General features: G+C 47.8%; 1 protein-coding gene across 2 annotated transcripts in view; it reads right to left on the reverse strand.

The window, feature by feature from the left end:
* Window positions 1–223: 223 nt before the first annotated feature.
* LOC120928118 (butyrophilin-like protein 3) overlaps window positions 224–17,122 on the reverse strand; it is a 67,285-nt gene continuing 50,386 nt past the window's right edge. Inside the window, exon 6 of one of the 2 annotated variants that reach the window (XM_040339231.1) lies at window positions 224–373. In XM_040339231.1, the coding sequence (XP_040195165.1) occupies window positions 330–373 (44 nt within the window). In that variant the 3' untranslated portion in view covers window positions 224–329. Of the gene's footprint in view, window positions 374–14,193; window positions 16,458–17,122 lie in introns of those variants that run through there. The other variant, XM_040339229.1, reaches the window with a different exon arrangement.

Here is a 17,122-nt window from a genome sequence, read left to right on the forward strand (position 1 = left end):
ACAGTGGCTGCGTTTAATGGGCACAGTGGCTGCGTTTGATGGGCAAAGTGGCTGCGTTTGATGGGCACAGTGGCTGCGTTTGATGGGCAAAGTGGCTGCATTTGATGGGCACAGTGGCTGCGTTTTATGGGCACAGTGGCTGCGTTTGATGGGCACAGTGGCTGCGTTTGATGGGCACAGTGGCTGCGTTTGATGGGCACAGTGGCTGCGTTTGATGGGCAAAGTGGCTGCATTTGGTGGGCACAGTGGCTGCGTTTGATGGGCAAAGTGGCAGCCTCAGAAGAGGAGGGGTCATCAGGAGGAGGATATTCTTTTAATGTGGCTGTTTCTTACTCTAGAAGTTTTGTTTCAGGGACGCTGACCGGTTTCCCATCTGTAAAACAAAACATCATGGTAAATGTCTCATCTTCATCCAAGCATTCTCCTGAGCTTTGATAAAACATACATGAATATTGTAAGCCCTCCAAATCCAACCCATTCTCCAAGACCAGATGAGATTCCTTCCTATTTATTCCATGAACTTGGAGCTTGTTCAAAAAGGCCCGGTGGCCTCACTCTCTGACCTCCAGGCAGAATGTGAAGGAACTTATGAGAACATCTTTGTTTGTGATGGAGGTGTGGGTGAAACAGAACACACATGGAGAGTAGGAGGAATTTTAGGGCCCCTGACTAAGGGGTTCTTTATTTTGGGGGGTTAAAAAACAAGGAGTCAGATAAGGGAAGGCCACAGGGCAACAATTCCAACATGGTGGGGGACATGCAAAATATAACGTTGGCAATATGGCACATCTAGGGATAAGTCCAGAGGCATCAATCTAGTACAACAGAGACTTAGTTCAAAATCACAGGGCACAATCTGGGCACACAGAGTAACAGGTTACGATCCAGTACAGACTTCACCTACAGACTTGTAGACTTCAGCTACATAACATCTCTAAAATTTGCCCCTTTTTAACAAATAAAACCACCAAACTCCTCAATCACTCCCTTTGTTGTCACTCGCCTTGACTATTGCAACTCCCTCCTCATAGGACTACCTCTCCATAGGTTCATCCCCTCTTCAGTCTATTATGATTGATGCTGCCAGACTCATCTACCTCACCAAACACTCAGTATCTGCTACCCCTCTCCTCCAATCCATACACTGGTCACCACCCCTCTCCTCCAATCCCTACACTGGTCACCACCCCTCTCCTCCAATCCCTACACTGGTCACCACCCCTCTCCTCCAATCCCTACACTGGTCACCACCACTCTCCTCCAATCCCTACACTGGACACCACCCCTCTCCTCCAATCCCTACACTGGTCCCCACCCCTCTCCTCCAATCCCTACACTGGCAGTGTTGTCAGTAACGGCGTTAAAATAAACGCCGTTACCTAACGATGCCCCTTTTGAGGGTAACGAGTAATCTACCTGATTATTCTTCCCCTCACGGTAACGCCGTTCCCATTACTTGGGCGGCGTTACCGCAATTACACCTACCTGTGTCAGCCGTCGGCCATCCATTATTAAAAAAGCGCGCCTCCTCCTCTGACTGTTCCGTGATAGGCGGAACACTAATTTTCCCAGCAGAGCCTCTGTTTAGTGTACAGCCTATCACGGATGCCTTCTCATCCTCAGCCTCGGACGAGAGGACATCCGTGATAGGCGGAACACTGAACAGAGGCTCTGCTGGGAAAATTACTGTTCCGCCTATCACGGAACAGCCTGAGGAGGAGGCGCGGCTTTTGAATAATGGATGGCCGCCGTCTGACATCTCAGCAAACAGGAGAAGGTAGGGAGATCATTGAGGCATGTTTACAGATGGCACAGTGAGGCATGTTACAGATGGCACAGTGAGGCATGTTACAGATGGCACAGTGAGGCATGTTACAGATGGCACAGTGAGGCATGTTACAGATGGCACAGTGAGGCATGTTACAGATGGCACAGTGAGGCATGTTGTAGAATATAAAAAAAAGTCACAGTTACTTTGCTGAGTAACTAATTACTTTTTCAATGTAGTAACTGAGTCACTAACGCAATTACTTTTTCGGAGAAGTAATGTGTAACTGTAACTAATTACTTTTTTAAAGTAAGATGAGCAACACTGTACTGGTCACCACCCCTCTCCTCCAATCCCTACACTGGTCACCACCCCTCTCCTCCAATCCCTACACTGGTCACCACCCCTCTCCTCCAATCTCTACACTGACCACCACCCCTCTCCTCCAATCCCTACACTGACCACCACCCCTCTCCTCCAATCTCTACACTGACCACCACCCCTCTCCTCCAATCCCTACACTGACCACCACCCCTCTCTTCCAATCCCTACACTGGTCACTACCCATCTCCTCCAATCCCTACACTGGTCACCACCCCTCTCTTCCAATCCCTACACTGGTCACCACCCCTCTCCTCCAATCCCTACACTGGTCACCACCCCTCTCCTCCAATCCCTACACTGGTCACCACCCCTCTCCTCCAATCTCTACACTGACCACCACCCCTCTCTTCCAATCCCTACACTGGTCACCACCCCTCTCCTCCAATCCATACACTGGTCACCACCCCTCTCCTCCAATCCCTACACTGGTCACCACCCATCTCCTCCAATCCCTACACTGGTCACCACCCCTCTTCTCCAATCCCTACACTGGTCACCACCCCTCTCCTCCAATCCCTACACTGGTCACCACCCCTCTCCTCCAATCCCTACACTGGTCACCACCCCTCTCCTCCAATCTCTACACTGGTCACCACCCTTCTCCTCCAATCCCTACACTGGTCACCACCCCTCTCCTCCAATCCCTACACTGGCTCCCAATCGGCCAGCAAATTGAATTAAAAATACTAACCACAACATACAAAGCCATTCACAACTCTGCCCCGAGCTTGTCTCCAAATATCACCCAAACATTCCTCTTAAAAGCTTTCTCATCTCCTCCTCTCATGCCCATCTCCAGGACTTCTCCATAGCCTCTCCCATTCTCTGGAACTCTCTACCTCAGGGGTGCCCAACCTTTTTAAGAGCAAGGGCCACTTAAGCGACTTGGTAACCAGTTGCGGGCCATAATGAGCGGAGCGGGTGAATGACAGCCCACTCGGCTCTATAGAGCCCACTCTACTCTCAGCACACCAAACTCGCAGGTAATAGAAGTCTGTGGCTCAGGGCAGGTAACCCGCACTTCTCTGTACCTGTGGATAAGTTTGAAAGCAGCCCAGTAAACGCTGCAGAACAGATATGCCCATATATACACTGTGATTTTAGTAATAAAAACTTCCCTTTAATAACAGTATTCTATTCTATTTTATTCCATCCCAGGGCAGGAGGTCATGGGCCACATCAGAGGGCTCCGTGGGCCACATGTGGCCCCCGGGCCACTGGTTGGGCACACCTGCTCTACCTCAATCTATCCCGGTATCTCCTACTCTAGCTGCCTTCCCCTGAGGAAGCACAGAATGTGGGAATTCCATCTAAAATCCTGTATACATAAGAACCATGTTTTGTGTACTTGGCATAATTGAGTGAGTGAGTGAAAAACGTATATAGCGCAGCACATGCGAACTGAATCACCTCTGGGCGCTGAATCGATTCCAGGCGTAGAGCCCCTTTGACCTCAGAAGAGATAGGTTTTAATCTCTCTCCTGAATGCCAAGTGGTTCACCTCCAACCGAATGGTGGTTGGTAGATCGTTCCACAAACGAGGTCCCAGGACTGCAAATCTTCGATCTCCTTTGGATTTATACTTGGCTTTGGGTATCTGGACTAGATTTTGATTGGTGGATCGCAAAACGCGATTGTGGTTGTGAGCTTTTATTTTTTCGCATAGATATTGGGGGGGCGTTTCCTTGAATACACTTATGCCGCATACAGACGGTCGTTTTATGCGATGTAAAAAAACGACGTTTTTAAAAACGTCAATTTAATTGACCGTGTGTGGGAGAAAACGTTGTTTTATGTCTTCTGAAAAACGACCAAAAAAAACTGAAGCATGCTTCAATTTTATGTGTCGTTTTTCAAAACGTGGTTTTTTACTTCACAGAAATTGACCGTGTGTAGCAAAAAACGACGTTTCAAACGACGTTTTTACACCCGCGCATGCCCAGAAGCTAGTTATGAAGCAAGCTTCAATGGAAAAACGTGGTGAACGTAACCTCGCTTTGCTAGAGCACTGTGAAAAAACGATGGTGTGTAGGCAACATCGTTTTTGAAAATTGAAGTTTCAAAAACGTAGTTTTTTACTTCACAGAAAACGTTGTTTTTTTACATCGCATAAAACGACCGTCTGTACGCGGCATTATGCATTAGGCAGAGTGCCTTGAAAGTGATTCTGGGCCAGATTTCGGGCGGGCGTCGCGTAAGCCATTTACATTCCGCCGCCCCAACCTACAGGAGCAAGTGCCGTATTCCCCAAACACTTGCTCCGTAGTTTGGGGCGGCGTAGTGTAATTGGCCCGGCGTATCCCCGCGTAACTCCAAGGGGGCAGCTTGTATTTAAATTAAGCGCGCCCCCGATTCGAACGAACTGCACATGCGCCGGGCTTAAAATAGCCCAGTGCGCATGCTGCAGTTCTCGGCGAAAAACGTCAATGACGCCGACGTGTGCGTCATTGACGTAAAGTCGTATTCAAGAACGACTTAGGGAAACGACGTACCTGACGGGAAAAGACGACGCGGACCTGATGCCATACTTAACATGGCGTACGTGGGACTGGCGTAAGGTTACCCCTCATATAGCAGGGGTAACCTTACTCTTACGCAAACGACGTTAGCGACGGTTACGCGACGCAAATTCGTTCGGGAATTGGCGTATCAGGCTCATTTGCATAAACAAATGAGACCTGAACGTAAACGCCACCTAGCGGCCGGCTGGGTAATTACATTTAAGATCCGACAGTGTAAGTGACTTACACATGTCGGATCTTAAGCGTATCTATGCGAAAATGATTCTAAGAATCACTCGCATAAATACGCGGGCCAAAAAAGAGAGATACGACGGAGTATCCTGAGATACTCCATCGTAACTATACTCAGAATATGGCCCTCTATCTTTTACTGGCAACCAATGAAGGGATCTCAGTGAAGGTGAGATTGATTCCCATGTTTTTTTCACAGTCACGAATCGGGCTGCCGTATATTGAACGACTAGTAAGCGAATGATTTGGTATTTGGGGAGTCCGAGATAGAGGGCATTCGCATAGTCAAGTCTGGAATTAATAATTGTTCCCACCACTACTGGAATGCTCTCTTTCGGGATAAAGGGCGTGAGTTTGCGTAGTAGGCGAAGCAAATGGCGCGATCCGCTGACCACTGACCCTATTTGTGCATCCATTGTCATGTTGGAGTCGAAAATAACTCCAAGACTTTTGACTTTGGTGCTAGGGGTGATCGCTGTACCCAGAATGGTCGAGGGTGTCCATGTTGTCGCGGGATGATTTTTGCGGTTGGCGTGAAACAGGAGAAGTTCTGTTTTCGAACCGTTGAGTTTAAGATAACTCTTCGTCATCCAGTTGTCTATCAAGGTAAGGCATTTCTCTAGTCCGAGATAATGATCCTTTTTGTTGCATACGTGAAAATACAGTTGTGTGTCACCTGCATCAGAATGATAAAGTAACTTCTGGTTACTAATGATTTCAAAAAGAGGGCGGAGATAGATATTAAACAGTGCGGGTGACAGAGGGGATCCCTGAGGGACTCCGCATGACGTTTTTCAGAGGTGAAAGGCCCCAGTTTCACTGTTTGAGATCGGTTTTCCAAGAAGGAGGAGAACCAAGCTAAATCACATTCCGTGACTCTGGCTACTTCAGCTAGCTGAGTCAGTAATAATTTGTGATCTACTGTGTCAAACGCTGCGCTTGGGTCCAACAGTACCAGAAGACAGGATTCTCCTTCGTCTGCTGCCTCGAGGGCGTCATCCCATATTTTGAGCAGCGCAGTTTCTGTTCCGTGACCCGGACGGACACCCGATTGAAACGGATCGAGTAATTTATGGGTGTCTAAATGCTGTTGCAGCTGTTGTACAACTTCTTTCTCCAAAACCTTGGAGAAGACATTTAGGCCTGTTATGGGTCGACGGTTGATTGGATCTTTGGGGTCAAGGGTGTTTTTTTTTTTAGAATTGGTTTTATTATACCTTGTTTCAGCAAGGTGGGCACTGTGCCCTCCTGAAACGATTGGTTTATGAGCTGCATGATAGCTGGTGCCAATATATCGGCACATTCTTTCAGCAATTTAGTGGGGATGATATCATTGGGTGATGTGCTGTTCCGCAGCGTACTGATGAGACTTTTAGTAGCATCGATGAAAATGGGTTTAAGGGAGAAGTTAGTTGATTGCGGTGGTTTTATGTGGGTATTAGATTTGTGGTTTGGGGAGGGATTGATGACGGTTCTTTTTTGCTGAATATTTTCACAGATTTTTTCAATTTTATTAATGAAATAATCCGATAATTCGTTGCAAACTTCTTGTGAGTCAGAATTGGGGGCCTCTAAACAAGCTGGGTTCATAGTCTAAGTGACCAGCTTGAAGAGTTCGCGGGGGCGGTTTAGGGCATTTACGATGATGTTGGAAAAGTGATTTTTTTTTTTTGGCCATAAAAATTTCTTTGTGATATTTCTTAGTTATTCTCTTATAAATGGTGTGGTTTTCCTCTTTTTTTTTTCAAGCAGCTTCAGCTCTTCTACGCTCTTGCTTTAGCAATGACAGCTGTTTGTGAATCAGCGTATCCAGGTAATTTGCATATTCTACGCCGAAAACAACGGAAGCGCCCCTAGCGGCCAACGTAATATTGCACACAATTATACGCCGCCGCATTCAAGTTACGTCGACGGAGGAAGCCTATTTTTGGAGCGTATCTGCCTTTGAGAATCGGCGTAAAGATACGCCGACGCAGATTTGAAATTACGGCAGCGTATCTGGATATACGCCGCCGTAATAGCTACCTGAATCCACCCCAGTGTCTTGGGGATTTGTTTGCAGTTGCAGAGTGAGGGTTTCCATGAATGGAAGCGAGTTTTGAATGACTGGTTTTGTGATTGAGAGGTGAGTCTTGTGGATCACCGCCAGGCCTCCTCCTCTTTGCCCCACTCTGTTTTGCGTTAAAATACGATAATTTGCTGGCACCAGTTCTCCTAGAATGGTGTTACAGTCAGCTGAAAGCCAGCTTTCTGTGATAAAGAGACAGTCTAAATCGTATTGTAGGATGAAATTGTGGATTTCTTGTCTGTGTCTTACTGCCGATCTTGTGTTGACCAAAGCGCATGATATGCACTTCAGATGGGGTGTGTGCGTATGGTTTTTGACTGTCGATCGTCGATTGATTCTGATCAGTCGCTCACTGCACAGAACTTTTTTTGTGCCCGCTGCTAATATTGAGGCAAATGTTTTCAAGTTCCAGATGGTTTTGGCAGAATATCTGAGATTAGGCATAGTCGCAGCAAATGCAGGGGGCGGTGGCTTAAATCGGGGAGGTATTTGATGGCAATGAGGAAGGAAGATTTCCAAGTGGGCCTCCACACGCTAAGTCTTCCCTCCCCGTTTGATCCAGAGGAAGGCGAAAAAACCCTGGCCGTGCTGTAACCAATCTGCGGCGCACAGGAAAAAAATTCTTCCTGAACCCACAACGGCGATCGGCGAGCCCTGGATCAACACAGAATGATTGAAGTCCCTTGATTTATGGCTACTAGAGCCAATGGGGGGTGGGGTATGCGCACCCCTGAGTTCCCAGGTAGGGAGCCAAGTAGGGGTGAGTGGTGGGGGTGACAGTGATTGCTGAGATGTACCCGGATGGCTACAGCGCCGGGTCTAGGGCTAAGCCAGGGGCTGAGGTTCGGGGTACTGCAGGAAGCCCAGTGGAGCTTCTGCTGGGGCGGCGAGGGATGATGGTCGATTAAGAGAGGTTTGTGAGAGGAGGAGGGGGGTGGGTTTAACTAGTTGAGGGAGCGGTCCGTACTAGGCCGCGGCTGAAGCCGCGGACTTTCCTAGTTGCCGCCGCCGTGATTTTGAGGGGAAATTATGCGGGATGGCGAGCGCGATGGAGGAGAGATGACGGGGAGATGGTTGGGGATGTAATGGTGGCTGATGTGGAGTGTGGGGGAGTACAGCATCGGCCGTTTTCTCAGGCCCTATCTCCGCCGGGCCACAAGCTGCGGCTTATCCTTAAAAAGGACGGCTGCACTTAGTCCCATGGGAGGCGGGGGCCGGCAGGGGGAGAGATCTTTTGAGTGGAACTTCGCTTTAAGGCCATGGCTCCCAGGCTTGACACTGGTACCCCACCTGGTAGAGACACAACGAGTGGCAGGGAAAGGTTCCAGATGAAGAGGGAAAGCATAAGGTTCACAACTTCTCTGGACATCTTCCCATTTGGGGGCAAGATGACCAGGCAGCATTCTGCCCCTCCTATCAGGCACTGTCAGTTCGGCTGAGACCGGTTCTCTGCATGCTGATGGACCAGTGATCGTTCCCAGCCTTGCCCACCAGGCTTATTGTGAACTGTCTTTGTATTATTCCAATACAAGTTCTTTCATCACATTTGAGCTTTGTGTTATTGCCACCGCACCACGCTGCACCCCACCTACATGCAATGCATTATTATTATTGTTATTATGATATAGGGTTTATATAGCGCCAACTGTTTACTGTGTATATATATATATATATATATATATATATATATATATATATATATATATATATATATATATATATATACACACTATGTAGCGCCTATGTACTTTATAGTACTGGTGCTATTCAAATTTAAGTATAGATCAGAGTGTACTTAGACTCTGATCCTGATTGTTAGGTGTGAAAATAGGGTCTCTGTCTCAGCTTGGCTGTGCTGTGGGTCATTCTGCAGTATTTGGGTGTTCTTCCAACTCCGGTACTACAGGTGGCAGCAGTGGAGTCAAGGTTTGGGTGCCCTTCCCAGCAGCCAATCAGGAGGGTTTGTCCTCGCTGTGCATGCTGGGGAGGGGTATTTATGGCACAGACGCCATTGGTTCTGGGTCTTCTTCGTCCAGTGTGGCACCCACCTTTAGGGTGGCCACATCATGGAGCCCCGGCGTTATGGCCTACCTGGCTAGGGCGTGCGTGCCACGCAGTGTTCCTGGTTACGGGGCCATGCTGACCCGGAGCATCTGAACCAGCGGTGGGGATCCAGTGAGTGACTGGGGTTCCCTCTTTTGAGGATCCTAAGCTGTACTGCTGTTCGGTGGGGAGTCTGTCTGAGGAGCGCCATTGAGAGGCTGGTGGTCCAAAAGGGCCTCGACAAACCACCGGGGATCAAGGTAGCCGGACTCTGAGGGATTTATCACCTGTTGGTTGGTACCTGGGCGACAAGTTGAAGGAGATCCAGACGTAACTCAATTAAGGAGGCATACCTCCAAGTATTCAACCCAGAGGGGACATGTGGCAGAGGTATCTTCTGAGGCTCACTGAGGGGGGTCTGTGGCAGAGACTTTCTCCCAAGTTCACCAAGGAGGGTCTGTGGCAGAGACTTAGGGGGTAATCCACAAAAGGGATACGCCGGCGTATCTACTGATACGCCGTCGTATCCCTGTTTCTATCTATGGAACTGATCCACAAAATCATTTTACCATAGATAGGCAGAAGATCCGACATGTGTAATTGAATTACACTGTCGGATCTTAAGGATGCAATTCTAGGCCGGCAGCTAGGTGGCGAGGCCATTGCGGCCGGCCTAGAATATGCAAATGAACACTTACGGCGATCCACGAACGTTCGGACGGGCCCGTCGCGCTAAATCTACGTCGTTTACGTTGAGTTATGCCGCGTAAAAATAGGGCTGAGTCCTATTTGACTAAGCCCTATTAAGTATGGCCGTCGTTCCCCTGGTGTGGGGAGAGGGGATTATGGTGTGGAGGGGGGATTATAGTGTACGGTGCAAATCCCGTGCAGCAGCTACTCATAATCACATACAAGTCAATATACTCAATTGATAAAGGTGTATCTCTTTATAAGTGCAAAAAGTGACAATTACAAACTACAAAGTATCCATCAAGAAGCTCCAACACCCAAAAGTGTGAATAAAAAAAAGTGTCCAGGGATTGGTCCAGGCGGCAGGCAGAAATGGTGTCTATAAACAGGCCAGGGTTAGTACAGGCGGCAGACGGAGGCAACACTGCACTGGTGTGGCAGTGATCAGGAACTGCTTTGGTAAAACTGGGACTTGTGTAGAGGCAATCAGGAACACTCTCGCTGCTGGCATGCACTGGTCTGGTGGCACTGGGAGTGATGGGGCAACAATCAAAGACACTGTAGCTGGCTTACATTGGTGTGGTGACAATAAGGACCATTATTGCTGGCATATACTGGTCTGGTGACACTGGAACAGGTGTGGTGACAATCAGACACCATAGCTGGCTTACACTGGTGTGAAGGTAATAAGTACCATTGTTGATGGCATATACTGGTCTGGTGACACTGGGACAGGTGTGGTGACAGGCAGGGACACCGTTGCTGGCTTACGCTGGTGTAGTGAGTAGTGACACTGGGACTGGTGTGGCGTTAAAAAGGACCACTGTTGCTGGCTTACATTGGTGTGGTGACAATAAGGACCATTGTTAGTGGCATATACTGGTCTGGTGACACTGGGACAGGTGTGGTGGAAATCAGAGACACCATAGCTGGCTTACACTGGTGTGGAGGTAATAAGGACCACTGTTGCTGGCATGCACTGATCTGGTGACACCGGGACTGGTGTGGCAACCAAAAGGGACACTGTTGCTGGCTTACACTGGTGTGGTGACAATAAGGACCATTGTTGCTTGCATATAATGGTCTGATGACACTGGAACAGGTGTGGTGACAATCAGGGACACTGTAGCTGTCTTACACTGGTGTGGTGACACTGGGACAGGTGTGGTGACAATCAGGGACACTGTAGCTGTCTTACACTGGTGTGGTGACACTGGGACTGGTGTGGTGACAATCAGGGACACTGTAGCTGTCTTACACTGGTGTGATGACACTGGGACTGGTGTGGAGGTAATAAGGACCACTGTTGTTGGCATGCACCGGTCTGGTGGCACTGGGACTGGTGTGGCAACAATCGAAGACACCGTTGCTGGCTTACACTGGCATGGTGACAATAAGGACCACTTTTGCTGGTATGCACTGGTCTGGTGACGCTGGGACAGGTGTGGCGACAATCAGAGACACCGTAGCTGGCTTACACTGGTGTGGTGACACTGGGACTGGTGTGGAGGTAATAAGGACCACTGTTGCTGGAATGCACTGATCTGGTGGCACTGGGACAGGTGTGGTGACAATCAAAGACACCATTGGTGGTTAACACTGATGGGGTAACAATAAGTACCATTGTTGCTGGCATATACTGTTCTGGTGACACTGAGACAGGGTTGGTGACAAGCAGGGACACCGTTGCTGGCTTACACTGGTGTAGTGACACTGGGACTGGTGTGGAGTTAAAAAGGACCACTGTTGCTGACATACACTGATCTGGTGAGACACGGGACTGGTGTGACAATAATCAGGGACACTGTTGCTGGCTTACACTGGTGTGGTGACAATAAGGACCACTGTTGCTTGCATATAATGGTCTGGTGGCACTGGGACTGGTGTGGCAACAATCAAAGATACTGTTGCTGGCTTACATTGGTGTGGTGACAATAAGGACCATTGTTAGTGGCATATACTGGTCTGGTGACACTGGCACAGGTGTGGCGGAAATTAGAGACACCATAGCTGGCTTACACTGGTCTGAAGGTAATAGGGACCACTGTTGCTGGCATGCACTGATCTGGTGAAACCGGGACTGGTGTGGCAACAATCAGGGACACTGTTGCTGGCTTACACTGGTGTGGTGACAATAACGACCACTTTTGCTGGTATGCACTGGTCTGGTGACGCTGGAACAGGTTTTTGTGACAGTTAGGGACACCGTAGCTGGCTTACACTGGTGTGGTGACACTGGGACTGGTGTGGAGGTAATAAGGACCACTGTTGCTGGCATGCACTGATCTGGTGGCACTGGGACAGGTGTAGTGACAATCAAAGACACCTTTGGTGGTTAACACTGATGGGGGTAACAATAAGTACCATTGTTGCTGGCATATACTGGTCTGGTGGCACTGAGACAGGGTTGGTGACAAGCAGGGACACCGTTGCTGGCTTACACTGGTGTAGTGACACTGAGACTGGTGTGGAGTTAAAAAGGACCCCTGTTGCTGGCATGCACTGGTCTGGTGGCACTGGAACTGGTGTGACAACAATTAGGGACACCGTTGCTGGCTTACATTAGTGTGGTGACAATAAGGACCACTGTTGATGGCATATACTAGTTTGGTGACACTGGGACAGGTGTGGTGGCAAGCAGGGACACCGTAGCTGGCTTACACTGGTGTGGAGTTAAAAAGGACCACTTTTGCTGGTATGCACTGGTCTGGTGACGCTGGGACAGGTGTGGAGACAATCAGGGACACCATAGCTGACTTACACTGGTGTGGTGACACTGGGACTGGTGTGGAGGTAAGAAGGATCACTGTTGCTGGCATGCACTGGTCTGGTGACACTGGGACAGTAGTGGCAACAATCAAAGACACCACTGCAGGCTTACACTGGCGTGGTGACACTGGGACTGGAGATATTAAGGACCGCTGTTGCTGGCGTGCACATTGAGATATGTAGGCAAGATGATTGGCCCATTCAAACCATGTTTCAAATGACACAGGAGGGATGCCAGAACGACTTTAGCCAAAGTTGCTGAGGGTGATCAGAATTGACTTGAGCAAACCAGTGGCAGTTCAATTTGTTGCACACAAACATAAAATGCACAAGCTCAGGGGCATAGTATATGAATTTTACCCGCAAGAGGTGGAGATGGGTATTGACTCCTCATACTGTAAGAGACTGTCTGGATTTATACACTTGGCACCATACAACCAGGTGGTCTGAATACAATTTTTTTTTTAATAAATTCTTTATTGATGAATTCAAGCTCTTGCATACAGAATACAAAAGGTCACAGCATCCATTGTAAATCAGTGACTTACAATTGCATCTATTGGAAAAGGATAGAACAAAGTAGTATGCCATATAAGATATCAGAGATTTATACCTTCAAAATCAACAGTGAGTTAGAAATAGGGCATGTAGGCCTTATAAACATACATATTTTCTTTGTTATTTTCTTTTGTTTCTTTTTTTTATTCAAACTTTTAAATTTTTTTTTTATTTCCATTCCTTTTTTTAATTTCATTTTTATCATGTTTTTTCTTTTTTTTTTACTTTTCTATTTTTTCATTTCCATTCATTTTTTTATTTCATTTTTATCATGTTTTTTCTTTTCTTTTTTTTTTTTACTTTTCTATTTTTTTTTATTTCCATTCATTTTTATAATGTTTTTTTTTCTTTTTTTTTCTTTCCATTCCTTTTTTTTTATTTCCTTTTTTCATGGTTTACTTTTTTTCACTTAATTTATATCATGTATTTTTTATTTTTCTTGTTTCCTTTTTTCATTTTTTTTCCTTCTTTTTTATTTACTTCAGTCGCTTCAACTATGCAAATTGTTTTATAAATACACCCCAAAGTGTATGAACGTTTATTTTAGTGGGACTGGCATGACCCAGAATATAATTAGTCATATAGGGCCAGATTCCCGTACAAGAGCGCCGGTGTAACGTAACCCGTTTACGATACACCGCCGCAAGTTTCCAGTTTTAGTGCCCGATCCACAAAGCACTTACCTGGAAACTTGCAGCGGTGTATCGTAAAGACGTCTGGCGCGTGCGCCATTTAAATTAGGTGCGCTCCCGCGCCGGACCTACTGCGCATGCTCCCTTTCTTAACTCCTGCCGTGCTTTGCGCAAAGTGACGTCATTTTTTCGAACGCACGTAGCATACTTCCGTATTCCCGGACGTGTTACGCAAACGACGTTAAATTTTAAATTTCGACGCGGGAACGACGGCCATACTCTAGACAGCAATACGTTTGCTGACTAAAGTTAAGGCACCCAAAACGACGACTAACTTTGCGACGGGAAACTAGACGTAGCGAACGCAAAAATCCGTTGTGGATCGCCGTAACTCCTAATTTGCATACCCGACGCTGGTTTACGACGCAAACTCCCCCCAGCGGCGGCCACGGTACTGCATCCTAAGATCCGACAGTGTAAAACAATTACACCTGTCGGATCTTAGGGATATCTATTCGTAACTGATTCTATGAATCAGTCGCATAGATAGAAACAGAGATACGACGGCGTATCTCTTTTGTGAATCTGGCCCATAATATTCAAAGTTCTTACAAAATATAACTTAATATAGACCTATGTAGATATAAACAAAATAGAACTCCTATTGCCAGGTTTTTATTGATGTTTGCACTCTGCTGATATTTCATTATTTACTATGGTGACTCCAAGACAATAAAAAAGGGAAAATCTCCCTGCAGGCACCCAGCAACAATAAAACCTACCATTCACCACCCTATTTAAAAAAAAAATAAAAAAAAAATGTGCTCCAGCATGGCTCCGCTAGCATTGGCCTTAGACTATTACGGAAGTACCAAAGTAACATCTCCTTGGCAGAGTGGGAGGATAGACTGGGGAGTACCGTGCACCTGTACCAGGTCCTGGCCCGGTTGGTGGCGGAGCTGGCTATTAACGCCTTAGAGGATGATGCCCGCCACATGATGATGGAACTGCCAAAGGACAAGTGAGCTACTGTAGAACAGATTGTATCACATTTGGAGGGCCTGTTTTGAGAAAAGATACCGCTTCCAGGGCTGAGGTGAAGGTTCTTCTTAAGATAACAGCAGGACGACAAGAACCTTGCCAATTATGCAGTAGCCATGCAGAACCTCTGTGGGCACCTGGAGAAGAGGGATGTGGGTGTGAGCGCTGACATCAGTGACTCAGATCATATATCGAGGAATCAGTTCATAGCTGGCCTGAAGGCTGGCTCAGTCCAGAGAGCTTTGCAAGTGAAAGTTAAGGCACAACCCACCACCTCCTTCTATAATGTGGTAGTGGATGCGGTTGCATTGAAATAGGAAGACTAATGCAAAGGTGGCAGTGACCAAGGAATTTGGACCTGCATACTTCAAAGAGAAGGCCCTGGCAGCTTCACCCCTTTCAGCTATGGATAAACTGGCAAAGCTAGTTCAGGATCTGGCCACCTTCAAACAGGAGGTAGAATCCTCTAAGAAGGACTTACCACAACCCCATCGAAGCAAGAACCCACTGCGCAGGGACCTCGAAGAAGACCGAAAATGCTGGAGGTGGGGCCACTATAGACATATTACTGTGGGCGGTCTGGATTCAGAAACCCTTCCAAGTTATCTTAAAAAAAACTGACTCCTGGGGCAGAGGGACAACTCTGGGACCAACAACCCAGCAAGTCAGAGGACATGGTTGCACCAGACCAAGTTGTGGCTGCCTTAGTTAACAGGCAAGAAGTCCCATGCCTGATTGACTCAAGGTCAGAAGTCATGGTTATGAAGTACAATTTCTATGTGCAGAAGTTTGAAGCACGAGAAAAGTTAGACTCTTGCTGGCTGTCCCTCAGAGTGGACAATAATCTATCTATCCTGGTCGATGGCGTCACCTGGGTGAGGATTCAAATTGAAGACCAGGTGGTGGAGTGGTTAGGGGTAGAGGTGAACCAAGACCCAGCAGCGCCTGTTGCGGTGGTCATGAATGTCTTGAAAGACCAGGACTTACCTTGCCTTGGCTAAATATGAATATTCGGGGTGCTTGGCTGTGGTCTGAACTGTGTGGCTCTGAGTGCTCCAGGCTTATAAGGCCCAGTGCAGGACAAGCAAGAAGCAACTGGAGAAAGCAGGAGTGGTCCGTACACCCCCAAGCAAAAGTTACTCTTGGCACACATGCAAGAGGTGGTCTGGTAACTTCCCTTTGGGGCCCACAAGAAATGACAGGGGGCCACGTTTATGGTAGAACATCAAAAGCATCCCATGACATCAGGGGAGTGGTTGGTGGGCCGTACCCTATCCAAGGTCCATTGGGGAAGAGTCTTGGTGCAACTCGTCAACCTGGATACTATGCCAATATCGCTGCACAGACACCCCATCTTGGCTGATCTCCATGCAGTGCTTTGCCATTATATCAGGTCCCTACTAGAGGAGCTGGATATCCCCTTTAAAGAATTTTCTCTACCCCAACAAAGATTGTTTCATCAACTGCTGGAAAAACACCTGCTAATGTTTGTCACCAGTCCAGAGGACTATGGGTTCAACTAAACCATCTTTTACCCCATACTCATGGGGGATACGGTACCATCGCATTCCCACATCATTGTACCAAGAGGTCAAGGCGTTATTCTGCAACATGCTTCAGAGTGGAGTGATCAAGGAAAGCTGCAGTCCATCGGCCACTCCTGTCATCCTGATGCGAAAAAACGATGGCAGTCTAGGTCAAGGTCGAGGAATCCTTAACGGCCCTTGGACAAGTTCTTCTCCACCTTGGATCTGTCAGAGAGACTTCAGTAGTGTACATTAAGACGACTCTCCTTGACCTCCGCCTGCCTACCTGATCCCGGCTTGTGTTTGACTCCGCTTCTGTCTGATGTTCCTGTACCTTGCTGCCCGTCTGTGTACCGAACCCGGCCTGTGTCCCATCTCTGCCTCTCGTCTCGGTACCTGCTCTGTCAGGCTGTTGATGACCTCCTGACTTAAGTCCCAGCTACGCATCCATCTGCTGACCTAGCGATACAGAGCTCCAGTTCTCAGAGCCTGCCCAGCGCTCTTCAGCCACCTGGTTCCTGCCAAGGCCCAGCCAGCGCAATCCACAGCATCGGCCCTCGTGCCACTCTGTGTCCTTCACTCCCTGTCTTCACTACCAGGGGTGTTGGACAGGAGGTGCAAAAGAAACCCCCTCTCCAGCTCGATCTCCACCAGGTATGTGACAGCTTACCTATAGCTACCCAGAATATCTCCTAAACCTGCAGGGTTTGAAAGATATTCCCTGACCCCTGCATGTGTCCCCCTTACAACCACTTTAACCCTTCCCCTCTATCCAAAGCCAAAACAAAAAACAATGGCCCAGATTCAAAAAGCAATTGCGTCTGCGTAACCATAGTTACGCAGCGCAATTGCTTACTTGCGCCGGCGTTTCGAATGCTCCTGATTTAGGA

The sequence above is a fragment of the Rana temporaria genome, chromosome 2 (genome assembly GCF_905171775.1).
Source record: "Rana temporaria chromosome 2, aRanTem1.1, whole genome shotgun sequence".
Lineage (NCBI taxonomy): Eukaryota > Metazoa > Chordata > Amphibia > Anura > Ranidae > Rana > Rana temporaria.